We start from the raw sequence: 20,624 nt of genomic DNA, 5'->3' as shown, positions 1-20,624 counted from the left end.
CCCGGGGGGGGGTAGGCAGAGATTACCTCTTTCCACTTGCCACGATCTCTGCATACTTCTTTCGCTCCATCCACATTCATAACTTTCTTATTTCGGTTACTTTTGACCTGACCCTTTATCAGGCCGTCATTAATTTGATCAAGATACGTTCGTCTAGGTCTTCCGTCTCCGACCTTTCCCTCCACACTCTCCTTGTATATCTGGTTAATCAACCTGCTTTCATTCATCCTCTCCACATGACCAAACCATCTTAACATACCCTTTTCTATTCCTGTAACTACATCTTCTTTCACATCACAACATTCCCTTATGACCGTAACGTTATATTAACCGTAGGACATCGGTTAGCGATGGTATTAATTTAAATATCTAAACGCCGACATTCTCTTTCTCATTATTATCGATCGCATCATCAGCTAATCATTCACTCAAACTTACACTTTTTCCTGTAGATACCTACCTACATAAGTCGGATTGAAGAAAAACAGGTGTATAATTAATACGTCACATATCGCATCGGCTTTACCCGCCAACCACTTTGTTCCCGAATGTCGATTGTCAATTGTCTTGTCATCTGTCAATGTCGTGTCACAACTGTGACATTTATTCTATTTTGCGTGCATTGCCCTGCCGAACGTGAATTGATTCATTTTCATATCGCTTTTTTTATGATTCGCATAGAATTTGGAATAATACAAGACCGTAGATGTGGCAAGAAGTGATAAATGTGTTGTCGCTTCTGATAGTAGCTAATCATTTCTATCAGTCACAATAACGATTAGGTATATATGTAATATTATAACTCAAATGTTAATTCAATAAATATGTCAGATTACAACTGCGTTATTTGCAAGACGACGACTCATGACTATAAGAGTCACATCCCGTATTATAGACGTTTGATGTATGTACAAATTATTGTTGATAGGTAGGGCTACCTTCTACTTATATTAATAAAATTAATGTAGTTTTGCTTTTGTTAACAATTGTTAGAAATTACTTCGGCATTCAAGCTGTCTGTCTATGGCGCTTCTACGATGCTGATGAATCAGCTATAGCTATAAAATAGAATACCTCATATGCATTACTTATTACGAGTATAATAGAGTACGATCCGTTTTTTATAAATTTTACTATTAATCAAGGGCTAAATGTGAAATAATAATATTTATGTTTTAGAGTTTCAAATACAACGTGGTGTTTCTATTATCTTATATTATTCCGATGTCTATGGTAAATCGAGAAAACGCTTTATACCGCGTTCTCATTTTTCGTGAATCTTTTCAAAATATTGCTGGCCGCGTACACACTGCTAGTATTTTTTTAAAGTGCATTGACCAGCTCCCGAAATGAGTGCAATGTTGCAACGTCAATATTTAACCACATGCCCTCAATCAAGCCGGCGGTCTTCTTCAAACATCGCTTAAAAACTCTTCGAACCAATTTCAAATGAAAATACCAGTATAAAATTTTATTGCGATTTTTATTTCCTTATGTAAACTTGATCCGGGCAAAGCTTTGCTGTTGAGTAAATTTCTCATATATTTGCGTGTTTTTAAGCTTGTAAGGACTGTTTATTTTTTGGTCAGCTCTCTATATGTTAAATTTAAGCACAGTTCTTTTAGTAGTATTTGGGATAAAATTCTGACTTAACAAGATTTAAAGTTATGTCTTAATTTAATCTTATAATAGCTTGATAGCCAAATATAATTATAAGACTTATTAAAAAAAAACTATATTTATTGATAACAATAATTAATTAAAATAATACAATATTTGCGATACACTGCCAAAAAGCAGCTTTATCTTATTCCGAGTTAAATACCTACATATAAATCGAAATAGTTTAATTTTTATTATTTTGAGATATGTACCAAAACACAAATTTATGACAGCTCCAAAATTAGTTCAAAACTTAAAAATCCACGACCTAGGTCAATCATTTCATCATGTTCTGAACAGGGGTCGAGCCTGGGACTTTTAATCTCTAAACCAAACAGCAAACCGTACAGATGCAGGCACTGTTTCACTAGACCGTTTAAGTTAATGATGATCTAACCTCTAACATGTGTTGCAGCGGACCCCAACCCACGTACTGCCTTCGACCAGCCAGCACGTCATGGTACGCCGAGTCACCCGAAGGTAACCAAACGAGCTATGCGCAAGCGCGAATTGCTTTTACCCTCAAAAAATGTCACTTTCTATGTCCTCCATCTTGCCATGCGAAAGGCCGGCCGCCATTTTAAAATTCGTCGTACTGTTTTACCGACGTTAAACAATAGCATGTTCGCAGCTCACCCGATTCTGATGAGACTCTGCCAGGGGACGAGAGTGAGGAATATGGACGCGATGACACCTTCTTGATGAACTCGCATACGGAGAATAAGTTCTATGGTAAGTAAAAAATATTTTCTTTTTGTATGAAGCGAAAGAAGTTTGCAGAGACACTTTGGTAAGCGAAAAACTTTAGTCTCTGCCTACTCTTACGAGATGTAGGTAGAGCATTAAGTACCCATGTATATTTTTATATTTCCACAAATAAAGTGGCATATTTTGAGAAAGTCTTACACCAAGATTTATGACAACCCAAGATATATACCACTGTGCATCCATCTCAGTTCAGTCCAAAGGTTCCTTTGGCAGAGAATGCTTAAGGCATGTTGTACAATTTTTACGTGCATAAAGTTTAAATACATAAATAAATATATTAGTGAACAAAAATAAAAATTGAGAGTAGGCGGAAATTAGTGAGGAGATCAAACGGAAAATAAATAGAAAAAAAAAGAGAAACAGTTTAAATCCATCATAAATAAGTTATACAGCTTAATTTTTATGACGCTAAATTCACACGGGCGAAGCGAGTAAAAGCTGGGTATGTAATTAAGAAAATATCTTAAAAACAAAGTGTATTTCAATTATAAACCTTAGGCACGTATTTTTAAAACTTACAATTGCCTTTTGCAGTGCAATAACCAATCTGGCATAGGACTCGAGATCGCACGGCAAATCTAATAGATCTCATTCCTTTGGCTTCCCTTTACGGTTCCCATCTTAATTCAGGATATCACTGGCACAGATAACCTTGCGATGGAACTTGGGAGTTCAAAATCTGCAAGAAGCGTTCACTTTGTTAAATTGGGGAAATTTCTTGCGTAGATCACTTGATACGAATATATACATATAATCACATCTATATCCCTTGTGGGGTTAACAGAGCCAACAGTCTTGAAAAGACTTAAATGCCACGTTCAGTTATGTGTATTACCCAATGATATAGAAGAATTCCCTTAGTCGCCTTTAACCACATACAAAGGACACAGTGTAAAACGTCATATAAAAGTTCCAGGAACCACACGACGTTTACAATAAGGAATTACAGCTCAATTCTACGGTTGGTTCAGTCAGGTCACCGCATCTAAATCAATCACCGCACATTACATGACCACAGAGCACTAAAAGACCGTCGGGTGCGGTGCTCTGTGCACAGAACTGATTGGATTGCTCAACTAACAATGGACGAGTAATCGTATTACAATATACCTACGTGATCAGTCAAGATCAGAATTGTCATACCATCATCGAAACATTGTTGTACAATCGCCTGATTGTCAAAAAACACAAAGAGGTTTTCACTGAAACAAATAAACCTTATTATATATGGGTTTAAAAAGTTAGGCTGAGAAGACATCACTTTTTTTTTTATGAAATTACTCGTTGCCTGAAGGGCTTTACAACTTAACCGGACTTTTAGTGGCGGGGCCTGAAGGGCCTCCTGCCGGCGCAGTGGCTGCTCAAAGGGTTCCCAAAGTGGGACGAACCTCGGCTTTGGCGCCACCCGAGTAAAGAAGACATCACATTCAAAAACACTACCTATATGCATGACAAGAGACAAACCATAGCACGTAATAATAAAGCACACCGCCATAAACTTTCATAAGATTGAAAAATAGTTGATGCCAAAAGGCAAAATGGAGAGGAATTATATCCCGCCTTTCGTGATGATCGCATTACGTGGCATTAACTTCTCTGCACTTTCTCAATTGAATTTCCCTTTGTATCATGTTTCTCGTCATTTTCAAAAGGAGATAGCCCCTTTAATTCTGTAGCACAGTTCTGAAGATACGTTGTAATGATGCGTCGACAACTCTATCTTCGCTGCGTGGATAACATAAGACTCGAACAGAGATATAAACACATCATCTTATACAATCATGATCTAAGCTAGTTGACCGGAATAAAACGTTTTCTCTGATGGAATCCGCTTGACCTCCCTAAGCCCTAGATTGTAGTAATTGATTAACCCTGTAAAATATAGGCATAAACGCTGAAAAGACAATCTTCTGAACTAGGAGAATGAACATTAGTTTGAGTGCTAACCGATGCTCTCACGGTGAGGGAAAATATAGTGAGGAATTCTGCACATTCATGCAACTGAAGGTGTAACCATTATAAAATACGGATTAGATGCCCTTCCAACGTTTTGGAGATCAGATGGGAGTGAAACCAACGTAAAACATGACTCACCCAATCCTGGATTATGGTCGAGAGAGAGAGAGATGATGAAGTAACCGAGACTTACGCCAGAAGGAGGAAGATTACAAGAAACGATTACAATATAAGAGCGAAAGCATGAAAAATATCCAGTAGTTAAAATTAAATACAACTTGTGTGGTTCCCGGCAGTGCCGTGTGGTTCCCGGCACCAACAAAAAAAAGAATAGAACCACTCCATCGCTTTCCCATGGATGTCGTATAGGACGACTAAGGGATAGGCTTACAAACTTGGGATTCTTTTTTAGGCGATGGGCTAGCAGCCTGTCACTATTTGAATCTCAATTCTATCATTAAGCCAAATAGCTGAACGTGGCCATTCAGTCTTTTCAAGACGGTTAGCTCTATCTACCCCGCAAGAGATATAGACGTGACTATATGTATGTATGTATGTACAACTTAAACGTTTTTGGAATGCACTTCCCGATTCCGTTCAAGCTTCTTTTAACTGTTTTAAATCGCGCGTGGTCCAGTTGTGTTTTGTACAATACATACATATATATAATCAAGTCTTATAGAGATATAGACTCCCCGCAAGGCTGCGGGGTAACAGTCTTGAAAAGACTAAAAGGCACGTTCAGCTATATGACTTTATCAAATAGAGACAGGTTGCTTGCCCATCGCCTAAAATAAGAATCCCAAGTGCTTCTTCTTTCTCATCCTCACCACTCTTATATTTTTACACTCTTGAAAAATATACTAGGTAAGTATATTAAACTCAAATAATTACCTATAGTTACTCGTTAGTACCTAATTATGCTTTGGAATCCTGATTACCAACCTGGCCAAAAGTCGATACTGTTCCCGTGAGATATACTACATTGTGAGTGAGCAAATCCGCAAAATAAATAAATAAACTTAATTTATCTAAAAAACAGGTGCGGTACCCGGCGGATGCTCCGGTAATACCTCCCGCTGCAGCCGTTTCTTCGACGCCCTCTACCGGCAACTCCACGCGATGTCATACCTCTGCCCTGGACTCTTCCCCTGGATCGATTGTGGGCCGGCCACGGAACAATCTGGTACGTAAAAGTTTGAAGGCTAAGTGGGACCTTAATTTGGACCTTAATTACTTAATAATTATTATTTTTTTACTTAATTTTTTGGACCTTATCTCGCGTCGATTATAATATATTCGTGCCAAGATTGATAAACTTAACAGTTAAACTGTACAGGGGATTGTTAATGTTAATACAATAACCTTGTCATTTCCTAAATAAAATAATATTATGACTATCTGTTTTTAAGCAAATAAATTTACAATTTTAAGGTACAATAACACTACTAATAAATAGTACTACATAATTCATTTTTATGTGATGATTGAAGAACTGCCAGGGGAAACCATGAAGTCTGCCAATAACTGACATTTACTTAAGATGCAACGCGAATGTTTACGAAACTCTAACCTCTATATTTCTTATGACTTATTTCTTTTTTTTATTTTATTTAATTTAGGCACATGATTACTACGATTCACTATCCGGGAATTTTCTAAGCCTGCGTCATATAACTAACTTAGTTTCGGCTGTGCGTTGATAGTAATATGACCAACTTCGTTTGAGCCGGCGCATGCACCTTTATAGTCAAATTTGACTGCAGTACCGATCTCTAATCCTCTCAGCCATTTGTCTATTGTGACCGGCACTATACATACAGAAAGTTTGATTCCAAATCCTGAATTTAAATTTCCGTACAGAATATAGAATGGAGAAAATTAATTCAAATTACAGATCTTTCTTTAATATTATTATTCTTTATAGTTTATACTTTTCAATATTTCTCCTTCAGTATTCGACTTACTAATGTGTGTGTTATTTTTTTTTAATCAAAAACCCTGAATAAAAAATTCTGAATAATTCGTTCTATGTACAACGTTACCTACTGAAAAAAGACCCGAGACTTTGAGTTATTCGTAGTATCTCGTAACACAAGTCTAGAACTAACTTCGAGGCTAACTCAATCTGTGCAATTCGTTCCGTATATATTTATAAATTATTTATGTAACTAATTCTCGATTATGACAATAAAGGTAGCTTAATGTTTACATTCTCCATCAGGCATGTTCGTGATCAAGTCGGTAGGGGTGATGTACGTCCTCATCATCGTATTCGACCTGATCGCGGCGTACGGTAGCCCAGGGTCCACGTTCACCGGCATCATCATGGCTCTCCTCATAATCAGCATCATCGCCATTTTACTGATGATCTCGAGGAAACCACAAAACCGGTGAGAAATTAAAATAAATTACTTTGTCAACTCTTTTTGAGAATTTTTGGTTATTATGCTACTGTAGCGGGAGCGATGATTCGGCTCGACCGCCACCAAAGGGAAGATCTTCCGCCAGGCTAGGTGTTATGCCTGGGGAACCGCGGCTCCGACGATGTTGTGTCGGAGGTTGTATATATAGCTCCAATCCATGAAATCTTCGAAATCGCGTCTTAGATTCTTCGCTGCTATTGGTTGAGCGCGTCAATTTCTTCGCGATGATTGACAGTTGTTGTGTGATTTGATGTTGTTGACAAGTGGCGTAGAGATGTCGCCACACTACATTCTTCTTTCTGGCTTTACTCCAGGTTATATCCTGACTTTTTTCAATTGAATCAGGACCGAGCAACATTATAATGTCATGATCATGATTATGGGAACCACACGGCACATCATTTATGATATTATAAACTCTTAAACAATATATTCCGTCAAACTTAACAGTTGATTGATTCTCAACATCGGTATTTTTTTAAATTCAATTATTCCATAATGATACCTACTAAACTTGTTTTTATATTATATATCATTGAATTAATAAAGGTATATATATATTTTCAGCGTGGCTCTGATATACACGACCCCTGGATTGCCATTCGTCCCGGCGACTGCTATCCTGATCAACATTTATCTGATCCTGAACCTGTCTATTCTGACTCTGGTGCGATTCACAATCTGGATGATTCTTGGTTAGTATTTCTTTATAATATAATTAATTGAGTTCCTATTAATTACTCGGGCGTATCCACATATAAGCAGATATATATTACTGTTATATTATCTACCTATATGTATATCTAGTACAATCTGGATACGCCCGAGTAATTATATTAACTATTATGACTTACATTTTAAATTAAAACATTAATATCGATTAATTAATGGTTAATCGTTTAATTATGGTACAAAATTTGTTAAAAAAATTATAATATAAGAATGTTCACAAATACAATGAATTTCGATGAAAAAAAAACAATTGTGTACAAAAAAATTTATAACAACCAAAAATGTATACTATTTCAGGTCTCGTAATGTACTTCAAATACGGTATCAAGAATTCGACTCTTGAGACCGATCCGCCTGTTGCGCCCGCGCCGACGCCGCCGCCACCGAACCCCCTGGAACGCACCACCATCCCACCAGCGTCCCCCATCAAGCCGACTGGAGACCGCAACATATTTGAGGGAGATGGCAATAATGGATTGTACGGCAATTTCGATCAGTAAGTACAGTTGTACTTAGCAGATATACAAGGAGAGTGTGGAGGGAAAGATCGGAGTGGGAAGACCTAGACGAACGTATCTTGATCAAATTAAGGACGTCCTGGTAAAGGGTCAGGTCAAAAGTACCCGAAACCGCCGAGCTTGCATGAAGAGAGTTATGAATGTGAATGAAGCGAAGGAAGTATGCAGAGATCGTGGCAAGTGGAAAGAGGTAGTCTCTGCCTACCCCTCCGGGAAAGAGGCGTGATTTTATGTATGTATGTAAGAACAAAATCATACTAAAAATATATTTTGTACTACTTGTGCCCGCAACTTCGTCCGCGTGGTATAGTTATTTTTAAGGCATCATTGAAGCCCTCAAGGATGAATATTTTCCCTGGTTTTTTTGTCACATTTTCCATTATTTCTTTGCTCACCCCGCCCTGCCCTAGCCAAACGGCTGAACGTGGCCTCTCAGTCTTTTTGGAACTATAGGCTCTGTCTACCCCGCAACGAATATAGACGTGATTGTATGTGTGTATGTATGTGTAATATATACATACATACATACATATAATCACGTCTATATCCCTTGCGGGGTAGACAGAGCCAACAGTCTTGAAAAGACTGATAGGCCACGTTCAGCTGTTTGGCTTTATGATGGAATTGAGATTCAAATAGTGACAGGTTGCTAGCCCATCGCCTAAAAGAAGAATCCCGTGTTTATAAGCCTTACCCTTAGTCGCCTTTTACGACATCCATGGGAACGAGATGGAGTGGTCCTATTCTTTTTTTTATTGGTGCCGGGAACCACACGGCACTGTGTGTATATATGTTTGTTTTAATGATGATCTCCGTAACATTTCAGATACTCGGACCCATTGCTGGCATGGCATGTAACCGAATTGCAACCAGTTCAGTCGAGCAGCCGCGGAACAGGATCAGGGAACTCCGGCTACAAGCAAGTAGAGTCGCGGTAAATAACTAGACCATTTGTAATAATACATAGGTATGGTGCCGTGTGGTTCCCGGCACCATTACTAAAAAGAATAGGACCACTCCATCTCTTTCCCACGGATGTAGTAAAAGGCGACTAAGGGATAGGCTTATAAACTTGGGATTCCTCTTTTAGGCGATGGGCTAGCAACCTGTCACTATTCGAATCTCAATTCTATCACTAAGCTAAACAGCTGAGCGTGGCCTATCAGTCTTTTCAAGACTGGTGGCTCTGTCTACCTCGCTAGGGATATAGACGTGACCATATGTATGTATGTATGACTATATTCCTTGCAGAGTAGATAGAGCGAACAGTTTAGACTGGAAAGTCACGTTGAGGATTTATGGCTTCATGATGGAATTGAGATTCGAATTATGACAGGTTGCTGGCCAACAAGAGGAATTCCAAGTTTAAAATTATAATAAAGAGGAAAAATTTGTATGTATTCTTCTTTGTAACAAACGGACTCTAAAATACTGTACATTTTACGAAACCTGGAATTTTAACGAAATTTGGCAAAGGATTAAGGTAATCCCGCGCAAAAGCTAATTAATTAATGATGTTAGTACAATTTGCTAGGATTTGTCATTGTTTTATGCCTTTAAAATGTACAATAATACAAAATGAAATAAAAAAAATTCTTTATTAAAAGTAGAAAAAAAAGTATAAAAAAGTTCTTATTACATATTTTTATTGTAACAACTAAGAAGACAAAATTAAAGAAATAATCAAATGAATAGCACTATATTTTTGGAAAGCAACTCAAAATATTTTCCAATAAAAATCTGATATTTTTTACTCACCAAACAAGCCATGGCAACCGTTGCTATTTCATACATATGCATAAGTATGCCAGCTGACTTTGCCTGTAATTTTTTATATACAATAAATAATTAAATACATATAGGTATAAATAAAGAATTACATTACTACCTACATTTATACATACATATGGTCACATCTATTAGTATAGTTAAGTTTGTGATATCAAATAAAATATTTTTCTTTCTTTCTTCTTTCTTTCTATATCCCTTGTGGAGTAGACAGAGCCAACAGTCTACATTTATCTTAAAAATAAATACTTAATCATCCTCCTGGCGTTCCAGGTCGCTTGTTTGAAAAACAGCGTTTCCCACAGAAAGTGCTACCAAGTTTATTTTTGCAAATGGTTGACAAGAAAATTAAATATTTTGTCATTATTTCAGGTACAATGCGAAAACAAACAGTACCACCTCCCACACTTCCAGCCGACCTCCGTGGGCGTACCCCGACTCGACCTATGACAACTGGGACTAAATCGACCAGCAGTGCCGGCCCTACGCGCATCAACACATCGGATAGAAGATAAAAACGGCGCCCTTTAAATTTATTTTTTAATTTATGTAAAAAAATATTTGTGAATTTTTTAACAATAAAAGTTTAATTTTTTTATAAGGCGGTAGGCATGTTAGATATAAATTTAATAAACCTTATCGCTATGGCATAGGGTTGAATTTTTTGTGAGACTGTGTTTAGCATCTATGAGTGTTTGTAGCCTTTTAAAGGCAATAAATAAAAGGACCGGCCTGACATATATCCATATTAATGTAATAAATGCGAAAATTTGTTTGTCCTGCTCCTGCTTTCCAGGCTAAATTGTTGGACCAATTAAAATAAATTTTGGGTTGGATATAAAGAACTTAGGAGAGGGATAAATGTTACTTTTTTTTGTTAATGAATTACAACTGAAGCCTTTGGAAAAATAAAAACGCAGCGGAATCGCGGGAAAAAAAAACTTAACTAAGATAATTGCCGATCATAATAAACATTCTTGGGATTTTCAAAACTTGAATGTTAGAAATTTGAATATTTCGTGAGGGCTGGCACTTCACACGGGATTCGGTTTCGAATTTTAGGAATTGGAATATTAATTTGCATTTTTTATTACCTACATGATTTTTATTTATAATCGTGTTATTTTTTAATTAAAATGTTACAGTTAATTTAAAATTGATAACTTAGTTTTGAATAATTACAATTAAGAGCAAATTATAATTTTCTTACATGTTACTGAATTATTTATACATGTTTCATTCTAGTCTTTTAGAAATAAGTTGTATTATCTTTATATTACCAAATCTAGTCAATATGTGGTTCGTCCTAAATAAGGAATGTTTAATTTAAATGTTAAAATAAGTTTTTCATTTATATTTTCATTTTATTCAGAACGTATATTTTTAAATAATTTTATATCAAATACGATTTACACCTTGTTGTTTGTTGCGTATGTAATATGTTAACATCCAACAAGCTGACTAAGTAATTCAGAATAACAATAAATACTTATTAGATAAATAATATTAATCATTGATGTTTAATGTGTAGAGATAATAAATAATAATAATAAAGGCTATATACTTACAATCCAATAAAACTTTGACCCAGAATGCTTAGCCGTTCGAAAAAAAAGCCACTCAAAAAAATATTGATGTTCAGTAGATTCTGACTATAGACATAGATTTACGATTAAATTTTTCTCTGAATAATTAATTATTGATCTCTATACAATATAAATTGGCAATGGAACTTGATCTGTTTTATTAAAATAAGTATCAGTTTAAAAAATTAAGGACAGTTGGTTAAATAAAAAATAAATTGTTGAATTAGAAGTAAATCGTTACCTACTACTGAGCAAGGAAATGGTTTTAGAATTCAGCGTTGTGTGTTGCCCGCTACAAACTTGCCTCAGATTTGTTAAATATGGCAAAATGTTAGAAGCTTCGTGTTAGATAACGGTTTACTTTTAGATGATTATATTAAGCTAGATAGGATATTCGAGGAGAGAAAAGTCCTCAACGAGACTAGGTAAGGGCGTGAGAAATTTGAAATATTAGATATTTAACCAATTTATATATAATAAAAGGTAGGTGCTTTTTTACACATACCTAATACCAACCATCAGCACAAAATTAGTACTTGTTATTTTTTATAATCATGAGCTCAAAATTCGACTTTTATCTAAATAAACATATCAGAAGAATCTTTAGGAAAAGAACATACATCAATAAAATTTAGATCGATGCCCTAATTTTAAATTTCGATTGACTACGAAATTTGTACTGAAAATATATCACATATTATATTTCATATACAATTTATTGTTTCCTGTTGAAATTTAAGAGTTTATTTCCATTTTATTTAAGGCAAACTTAATTTACGTATTTTACCTAACGTTATTAAGTAAACGACACTTAATTACCTAAATTAATGACATTAGTGCTGTTGCAAACATTTTTAATGACCTTCAACTACTTATAAGATGTATCACAGTCTTTCTATTACCTACTTAACCCTAATTCTCTGACCGTCCGGGAATGGTATAATTTTAAAGTTTTACCAATATAACATTAATACTCATTCTTTTATTTTAATAAATTACGTAAGTTCATTACCACCTATTATTTTACATTCAAAGTTGTTTAGATAACATTAAAATGTTATGTATAAATATTATGAATATTATGGATATAATTAGAAACATGTTAATAAGTTTATTAAAATTTTAGTAAAAGCATTGACGGTCAAAGAATTAATAATGAACTTAGCATTTTCAAAAGTAATATACGAGGACACCTCTCATATATAACGGTGTATTAACAGTATTTACATGGATGTTTAAACTTACAATATACTTATTCGTAATTATATAAAAAAAATAGCAATAAGACTCGCAACCTATCCCACTTCAATTTCTGACCCTCTTGGCAAATTATAGCGACTTCATGTTTAAAATTATTTTTTGTAAAATATGTTTCAATATTACATCAGTGCCGATCTCTTATTTCGTTAACACAAATAATACATACTTATACAAAAAAATGATGAAAGGAAGGAAGGAAAAAACAATGTGATATTTCGGAAAATCTTAATTTTACTAAAATAAATAAACTTATCTGATCAGATATTACACGCATGGATATTGTAATATTTACCTCAGTATAACAAAAATATAATTTTATACAATTGGTCGCACACTAGAATTGTTTGAATGTGGGAAAATATTAATTACAATTATTTTTGAAATGGCCTAATGTTGTCTTACGTATTGTAACCTTTTTAATACTTAACATGATGTTATTTTTAAAATTCCGAAAACTAATTTAATTATATTAACGATTGTCAAATCGCACGTTCTTATAATAATCTAACACCTTATTTATATATAAGTATGTATTGTGGTAAAATATTACTAGACTTAACGCTATCAACCGACACAATACATTGGTCAACTACACAGACGAGCGACTTTTTGTGGCTTCCTTAAATATTTTATAACATTTTTCATTCGAATTCATGTTGCACAGTACATTTTTATTATACAGTGAATAAATTATCTAGGGCTTGCTTCGCTTGCCCAATATTTATTTACACTCTGTTTTTTGGTTATACCGTATTTTAGTAACACCAGCTAATTTTCACAAAACTGCCCAATAAAATAACCCTAAACAGTGTACTTACTGAATAATTTAACATAATATACTATGCTTTATAACACAGGACAGATATCGACAAGTTGCAACATCGACGTCCAACATTTGTTGCGTTATATTAACCGCTTATTTCACGACTTTTAATGCATTCATAGATAATCAACATCTGTCAAGTTTCAAAATATCTAAAGGTGGCCAGTAAAAAACAGACAAATTCGGTTTTCTGAAGTTTAAAACTATATAGTAATTTTACTGATTTTCAGAACATTAAATCTATAATAATGATAAATTCTTTTTAAAGTTTTGCCTGTTTTGTCCGCCTTTAATTTTGTATATTTTGAAGACTAATGTTGCGAATTTTTAATGTATGTTGTATATTGTTTATTTTGTGCAATATTTTTCTTCTGATACTGAGGTGATCTTCACACGAGGTCGGTGTCATTATGAGCGATTCACACACATTTGACTTCTTTTGATGCAAAATTGTATTCACGCAGACTCTTTCAGGGACATTATATATCGTGTGAGATTTGCCTTAGTTATCACTATAGCCTCCTCATCCTTACAGCCTGATCCTGCAGCCAATACTTTAATAAAAGTAATTCAACATAATGTCTTTTTATCCCTCAACGCATGCACGCACATTTTAGAATAAAGAATCGACAACATGAAATACCTTCATTTATACAGAAATTAGTGAACAGAAGTACATAAATGGTATAATGTATGATATTGCATAATATATTGCTTACGTGGAATTAAAAAATCCAATATAATGTAGAAGTAATGTGCAGAGTCAAAAATTTTCGCTTATGTATTTACGATTCCAATAAAAAAAATGCAAAAATATAACCAAGAAAACTAAAACTGCAAATTTCGTTGCAAAAGACTACTTTTCAGGCTATATTAGAAATATCATCAGAATAAGCAATTTTAACAAACTTTAAACCTAAAAAACATAATTTGCTAATATCATTTCTTTCCACATTACTTAAAAACGCCTGCTTGCGAATTTAGATAAAAAATACTATGCGAATACAAAGATATATATACAAAATAGCACCGCTAGCAAAATTAGAGCAGAACTAATATTTATCTGATAGCAACTGGAATGGAGATCATGGCGCTGAGAAGATAATAAAAAGGTATGTAAGTATATATTTAAGAATTTTATAGAACGCATTACATAGCACGTCAAATTTTTTAATGCTGATAACGTAATAATCAAATTCAATAACTTTCAAACTTTCCCACCAGCATAAAATAACGTTGTACATATCTATATTAATGGCAATTAAATGGGAGTTGCAGAAGGGTTAAGAACCATGATATTTTTTATTTTATAATTATAATTTTCATCAGTTCATATCAAACCCATCTGTATCACTTCCATGAGCAACAAACGTTAATCACCTTACGAAATTAAAAATGCCATAAATCTAGTGAAAGCTAGTGAAAGGCAGATAGAGGAAGATAAAAACAACAGCAAGGCTCCCATAAAGAGAAGTAATTTTTAAATATGCTTGATAATAGTTATATAAGTAAAATAGCTAAATCATGGCTACGTCACTGATACAATCAATATCCAGTAGAATGCAATTAATTTCTGTAAAGTGATTGACGTTGCTGACCATCCCTCGCCAGTATTGATTTAATCCAGCCCAGAGCATGCACATAGATAACGTAATAAGTCACAATAGACCTATGAACGAAACACGTATCGTCAAAAAGTCGCTTAAGTAGTTGGGTCAACATTAGTTGGGTAATGATCGCAATCTAGATACCGCAAACGACTCTTTATAATCTGCGACAAACATGTGTGCGTAAAGTATCAAAAGTCGCTCGTCTGCACGGTCCCAGTCATTGACCTATTTAATTTAGTCACGTCAAATAAAAAAAAATAAGGTTCGATAAAATAAACCAGAGTAAAGTTGAAACGCATCGAAACTTTAAAAAAATTTGCATATAGCAGCAACTTCAATTTATACCTGAAAAATCGATACTTTAAAGGGACGAGGGGGGCTCTCCCCACAGCCGATTCAATTTTGCACTAGTGTGGATACAGCCTATGTTTACAATAATACCTGAAAAATTATTTCATGTTTGGCCTAAACAGATATGAGCAAAATTTCCAAAATAAGAAAAACTAAAGTGCACATTTTGTTAAATATACCTAATATGTACAATAATAATTCACATATATTTATTTCCGTTCAGACAATTTTTAAATAAATATCGTATAACTATAAATAAATATTTATATATAATTTAATTGTCATAAAGTCTTGTATATTTAATCCGTTACAGTGAATTTATATTTCTTTAATTTTATTCCAACACAATTTTTGAAATTTATTATGATTTTAAGTTCTCCAGTGTGCATTCCACCTGGCGCCTGCGCCAAAATGCACTCTCCCGGTGCACCTAGCAACAGGCAGCGGTCACTCACACACAGATAGTATTAACCAAAGCTCGCTCCACTCAGTGCGCCTATCTTGATTTGAGACCCGGGCAGAAATGCAGACCCGGCTAGTGAAGTGAGATTTATTTTTTTGTGGAGTGGTCAACAATTTTTTCACTTATTGTACAGGAAAGTGCAATGTATGTATACTACATACATATAATAACAACATACATATAATCCCTTGCGGGGTAGACAGAGCCGACGGTCTTGAAAAGACTGATCGGCCACGTCCAGTTGTAGGATACGTACGAGAAACGTCTGAATTCATATTTTCGGTCTTCAACTTTACCGATATGGATTGGCTTGAAACAACGGCTTTTCTTGTTGTTCTTACAATATATTTATGTATTGTGTTCACTATTTTTGTCGAAGCAATATACATGTGGTGTATGATTAAAATTATAAAAATTTTCCGAGCGCTCTTCAGAAGACATGAGTAATACCGTGAAATGATGCCCCCGCCGCGGCCTTCAGATTATACCCAATTGCTTTTGTATTTTTAAAGTCATCGAATTACAATATGTTTGCCAATGGTTAATATTTATAATTTTCTGTAAGGTATTCTTACAAAATATGTGATATTTTATGTAATACTGAACTATTTATAATAATTGTTATCTTCGCTCGTTTATTTAGATCTAATTAAAATAATTCTTTTATATTTTTATCCTTAGCATTTATAAATAATTATAAGAAGTTATTTCACAGAATATAATATTCTTCTTATTAAGGTTAGACCTTGGATGTTATTTGTATGTAGATTGGTGAACCCCTAGCACCGTTTCATATTATCTAGAAGTAATAACTGTCCTAGGTCTATAATATCTTATAACATTTTAAAATGTGACGAGAGAGGACAAAATTGTAGAAATCAAAACTTAAAAATAAACCTGAAGCTTACCAGTAAGATGTCAAAAGTATATTTCGGAAAAGAAAAAACAACAAACACGAATTGTTGATAAGTGTAAGCTAGGCATAATATGAAAACAATGTTAAAAATTTGTCTTTGTAAAATTTAACACTTGTTTAAGATAATACTCGTATATAAATGTGACGGTTCGTCTCTATGTATTAAAATTATATATAATTTTAATCGGCCTTTAAAATTTGGTAATAATCTGAAACTTGTATAACCGTTTTCATAAATAAGTTAATAAAGGAAGGAAGGGAAGGCGAGGGTGAAATGAACAATGATAATAGAAACAAGTGTGTATGTCTGAAAGTTGATGCGTGGATTAAATTCAGTTGCAAAAAAAATTCCTTTTCCTTAAAAGAATGGTGTGAATTTTGCTAGTATAATGAAACACTGATTTGTTAAATTTTACAAAAATAATTTTAGCTATTTCGCACTTTTTTTTTTACAATCAAAAAATCTTGTGTTTGCCAACAACACATTATATTTAATTAAGGACATATGTACATGGTTGGATTTGGGAAACCTTACTTCTCCTATTTAACGGTTTATCCATTATGGATTGAAAATAAATAATAAATTTACGAATGTAATAATGGATAGGCCTTATCATAAATTGTTGTTGTTGTTAAAAAAATTGTGTAGCTGTAAGAAGTTCTTAAATAATGCTTATAATATAATTAAGAATAGAAATACATGTTTAAGTAATTGTTAAGTTCAAATTGCGATTTATAGTATTTTGTCTGAATTTAATGAAGTATAATATATTTACTCCTACATGACATATAAATTATACAGTCTTTCAACGTTTTATTTATACTTAAAAAAATTATAAAGATGTATTTATTTGGATATACGTATTGTCAAAAAGTAAGAAAAAAAATATTATTGTAACGGTAACAAATCGAATCAACTGAATACATTTATCTTTCATCGTCAAGATGTTGTTTTTACAGACTCACGTTATTTTTAATGAGCATAATAATTTTTACAAATCTTATATATTTATTAATACAATGCCTAGTCATAAACGCATTTATTTAAAATTAGACAAGTAACCTATTCAAAAACTAATGTAATAAGAATGTTTATCATAACGAGTGTTATATTAAAAACAAATATTAATATAAGTGTTTATGTTATTAAATTAAAATATATTACAATATTTTAAAAGACGTTTGCCCTAAATAAATTACTTTTGTTTTATTAAGTTTTATCTTGAATTGTATATTAACAATATCTTAGAACGATGTTATCAAACTTCAAATCAACTTTTGGGTTACTGAATTTCATTCCCTAAGATCTATAAGATGTTAAAATTTTATAACTGAATTAACATGAAAATATTTATTAACAAAAAGTTAATATTATTTTAAGAATTGTTTACAAATTTAAATGATTTATAAGATTATTTATGTATTAAAAAAAATATTATTACCTATAGATTTCTTGTTTTAAGCAATTTATCAAGGTTTAATAAGAACCATAGTCTAAACAAGGTCCCCATATATCAAAAAATAACCATATCTCTTTTTTATGCAAACATTAAATATTGTATTTTAAACAAAATTTTATATAAAATGAACGTGTTGGGTGAATTATGGTAATTATTTTAAAAGGGAATGATGCTGTCATCGCTATGGAATGTTTGGCCATTTTAACGGGACTTTACCGTCCGAATTTATATGATGACATTCTATAAATTGTTAAAAAATAGCTCTAATTTTCTGTATTATTTTATTACTCTGAAACATTTTTAATGTATGATTCAAAGGAAAAATTAATCAGGACCCAAAAATGGTATTTGTGCTTTATTTGTGCGAACCTTAAGTAAAATGTATTATAAAACTATAATGTTCAATGTATAGTGTTAGATTAAATCACTGTGTGAGAGATTAGACAAATACCTTAATTTCACTACGTGTCAAATTTCAAAACATTATGACATTTTGGAAGTGGAATTCTTGTATGTACACACACAAGGAAATGATCCAGAAGTATTCTTTAGTTTTGTAATTAAATTAGATCTACCGTTGAAACAAACTTCGACAAATTTATAATTTCTACAATCAAAATGTGAAGCCCTTTCAATGGCTCATTCCTATATTTACAATGACCGAATTTCGCCATAAGTGAATTTTAACTCCCAAGACAAGTTTTAACCGTAGGTATTCACTGAACGAAGCGAAAATTAATCAGTTTTGTCAATACCACTGGTCATTCATAAAAAAGTTCTCAGTTCTTTTTATATTACAAAAAATAACGGAATGTGCCCTCGAATTGCATTATAGCATGCGAACAAAAAAATATAAAAAAAAACTTTCTATTAATTGGAAAATTAATCAGTTTTTGTAATACGCAAGCAAGCCATATTACGCGCTGCAGTTGGTCGACGCGTCTTAAGTGCTTTCAGACTTTTAGGTGTAATAGTTGTTTATGCTGTACTTCGTATAGCCTGGTCTATGATCTATTTTAGGATTGTCTGTGGTCTATCATCAGATTTCGCTGTAAGTTCCGAATCGTAGAGGTGGCGCGCGTATTATTGTTGTATTGAAAAAAAGCAATCGAGTAAGGTATGGAATTTATAGCAATGTGATTGTGCTTTAATGTTGCGATTTTGTATTCGAAACTTAATTAAGGTGGAAAGAGATGGAGAGATGGTAACTCTATGGAAGAGTGAAGGAGAAAAGAGAAAAGCTAGACGGTCTGTGGACTAGGGAGATTAACGGAGGGTGCGTCCCTTTATTTAATTTGGTGTTACTAGTGACCTATAACTACCTATCATGATTAATACAAATATACATAACCTACCTTACTTTCTCATAAAATGGTGAATTATCGCTATAGACTGTACATTGCCCACTTGGTGATTATTGGCCCCAAGAGGTCCTCTTCTTGATTTAAAATATAATATAGTGAAATAAGCAATAATTTTATGAGATGTTGGGACATGTTTGTGCGATTTTGGACCAAAGGATTTTTCTATTGCTTAGGCTCTGCGATTCGGAACAGTTTTTTTGTGATATATGTAAACGACTTTAGCTTAAGATTTAACCAAACTATATTAGAATGTTTAACAAATTATCTGAAGTTTAATTTATATTAAATAATTTAGTGTAAGCCCCCAAGTGCCGTGTGGTTCACGGCGCCAATAGAAAAAAGAATAGGACCACTCCATATCTTGCATGGATTTCGTAAAATGCGACTAAGGGATAAACTTTTATACTTGGGATTCCTCTTTTAGGCGATTGGCTAGCAACCTGTCACTATTTGAATCACAATTCTACTATCAAGCCAAGCAGCTGGGAGTGGCCTTGCATGATGACTGTTAGCTCTGTCTACCCCTTAAGGGTTATAGACGTGATTATATGTAATGTTATGTAAGGCTCCCCAATTTTAATCTATTCTTACTTACCCTAAGGGTAGGTTTACTTAAAACATTGGACTGGTTTTTAAGAAACGTGCACGCAAGAATACAAAATTTAGAAGTAGAAGTTACTTACAACATTTTTATTGATAAAAAATTCCCATGGGAGCGGACCCCCAGACAAAAACTATAGTTCTTAATACATATATTTTTAAACACAAGCCAAATAATGTGACTTTGTAGTATGATCACGGTAAGTATGATTAAAAAAAGGAACAAAAAAGGCGATTACAGGAAAAGGAGGGTGCTTGAAAATCTCCCGTTGCAGTAGCCCCATGGCACAAGTGACACTCACGAAATCGCCCATGATGATCGCCGTAAAATGCGACTAAAG

At 33.5% G+C, this 20,624-nt stretch overlaps 1 protein-coding gene across 1 annotated transcript in view; it reads left to right on the top strand.

Moving 5' to 3' along the window:
- The window catches only part of LOC106130489 (probable cationic amino acid transporter), a 79,469-nt gene extending 69,156 nt beyond the window's left edge, over positions 1–10,313 (top strand). The window contains exons 12-19 of the mRNA XM_060953731.1: positions 2,078–2,142; positions 2,294–2,394; positions 5,429–5,572; positions 6,611–6,779; positions 7,380–7,507; positions 7,842–8,040; positions 8,889–8,996; positions 10,223–10,313. Of these exons, the coding sequence (XP_060809714.1) occupies positions 2,078–2,142; positions 2,294–2,394; positions 5,429–5,572; positions 6,611–6,779; positions 7,380–7,507; positions 7,842–8,040; positions 8,889–8,996; positions 10,223–10,313 (1,005 nt within the window). The remainder of the gene's footprint in view (positions 1–2,077; positions 2,143–2,293; positions 2,395–5,428; positions 5,573–6,610; positions 6,780–7,379; positions 7,508–7,841; positions 8,041–8,888; positions 8,997–10,222) is intronic.
- The last annotated feature ends 10,311 nt before the right edge of the window (positions 10,314–20,624 follow it).

The sequence above is a fragment of the Amyelois transitella genome, chromosome Z, assembly GCF_032362555.1.
Source record: "Amyelois transitella isolate CPQ chromosome Z, ilAmyTran1.1, whole genome shotgun sequence".
Taxonomy (NCBI): Eukaryota; Metazoa; Arthropoda; class Insecta; order Lepidoptera; family Pyralidae; genus Amyelois; species Amyelois transitella.
Note: the sequence above shows the minus strand (reverse complement) of the source record. Positions and strands in the feature narration are given on the sequence as shown.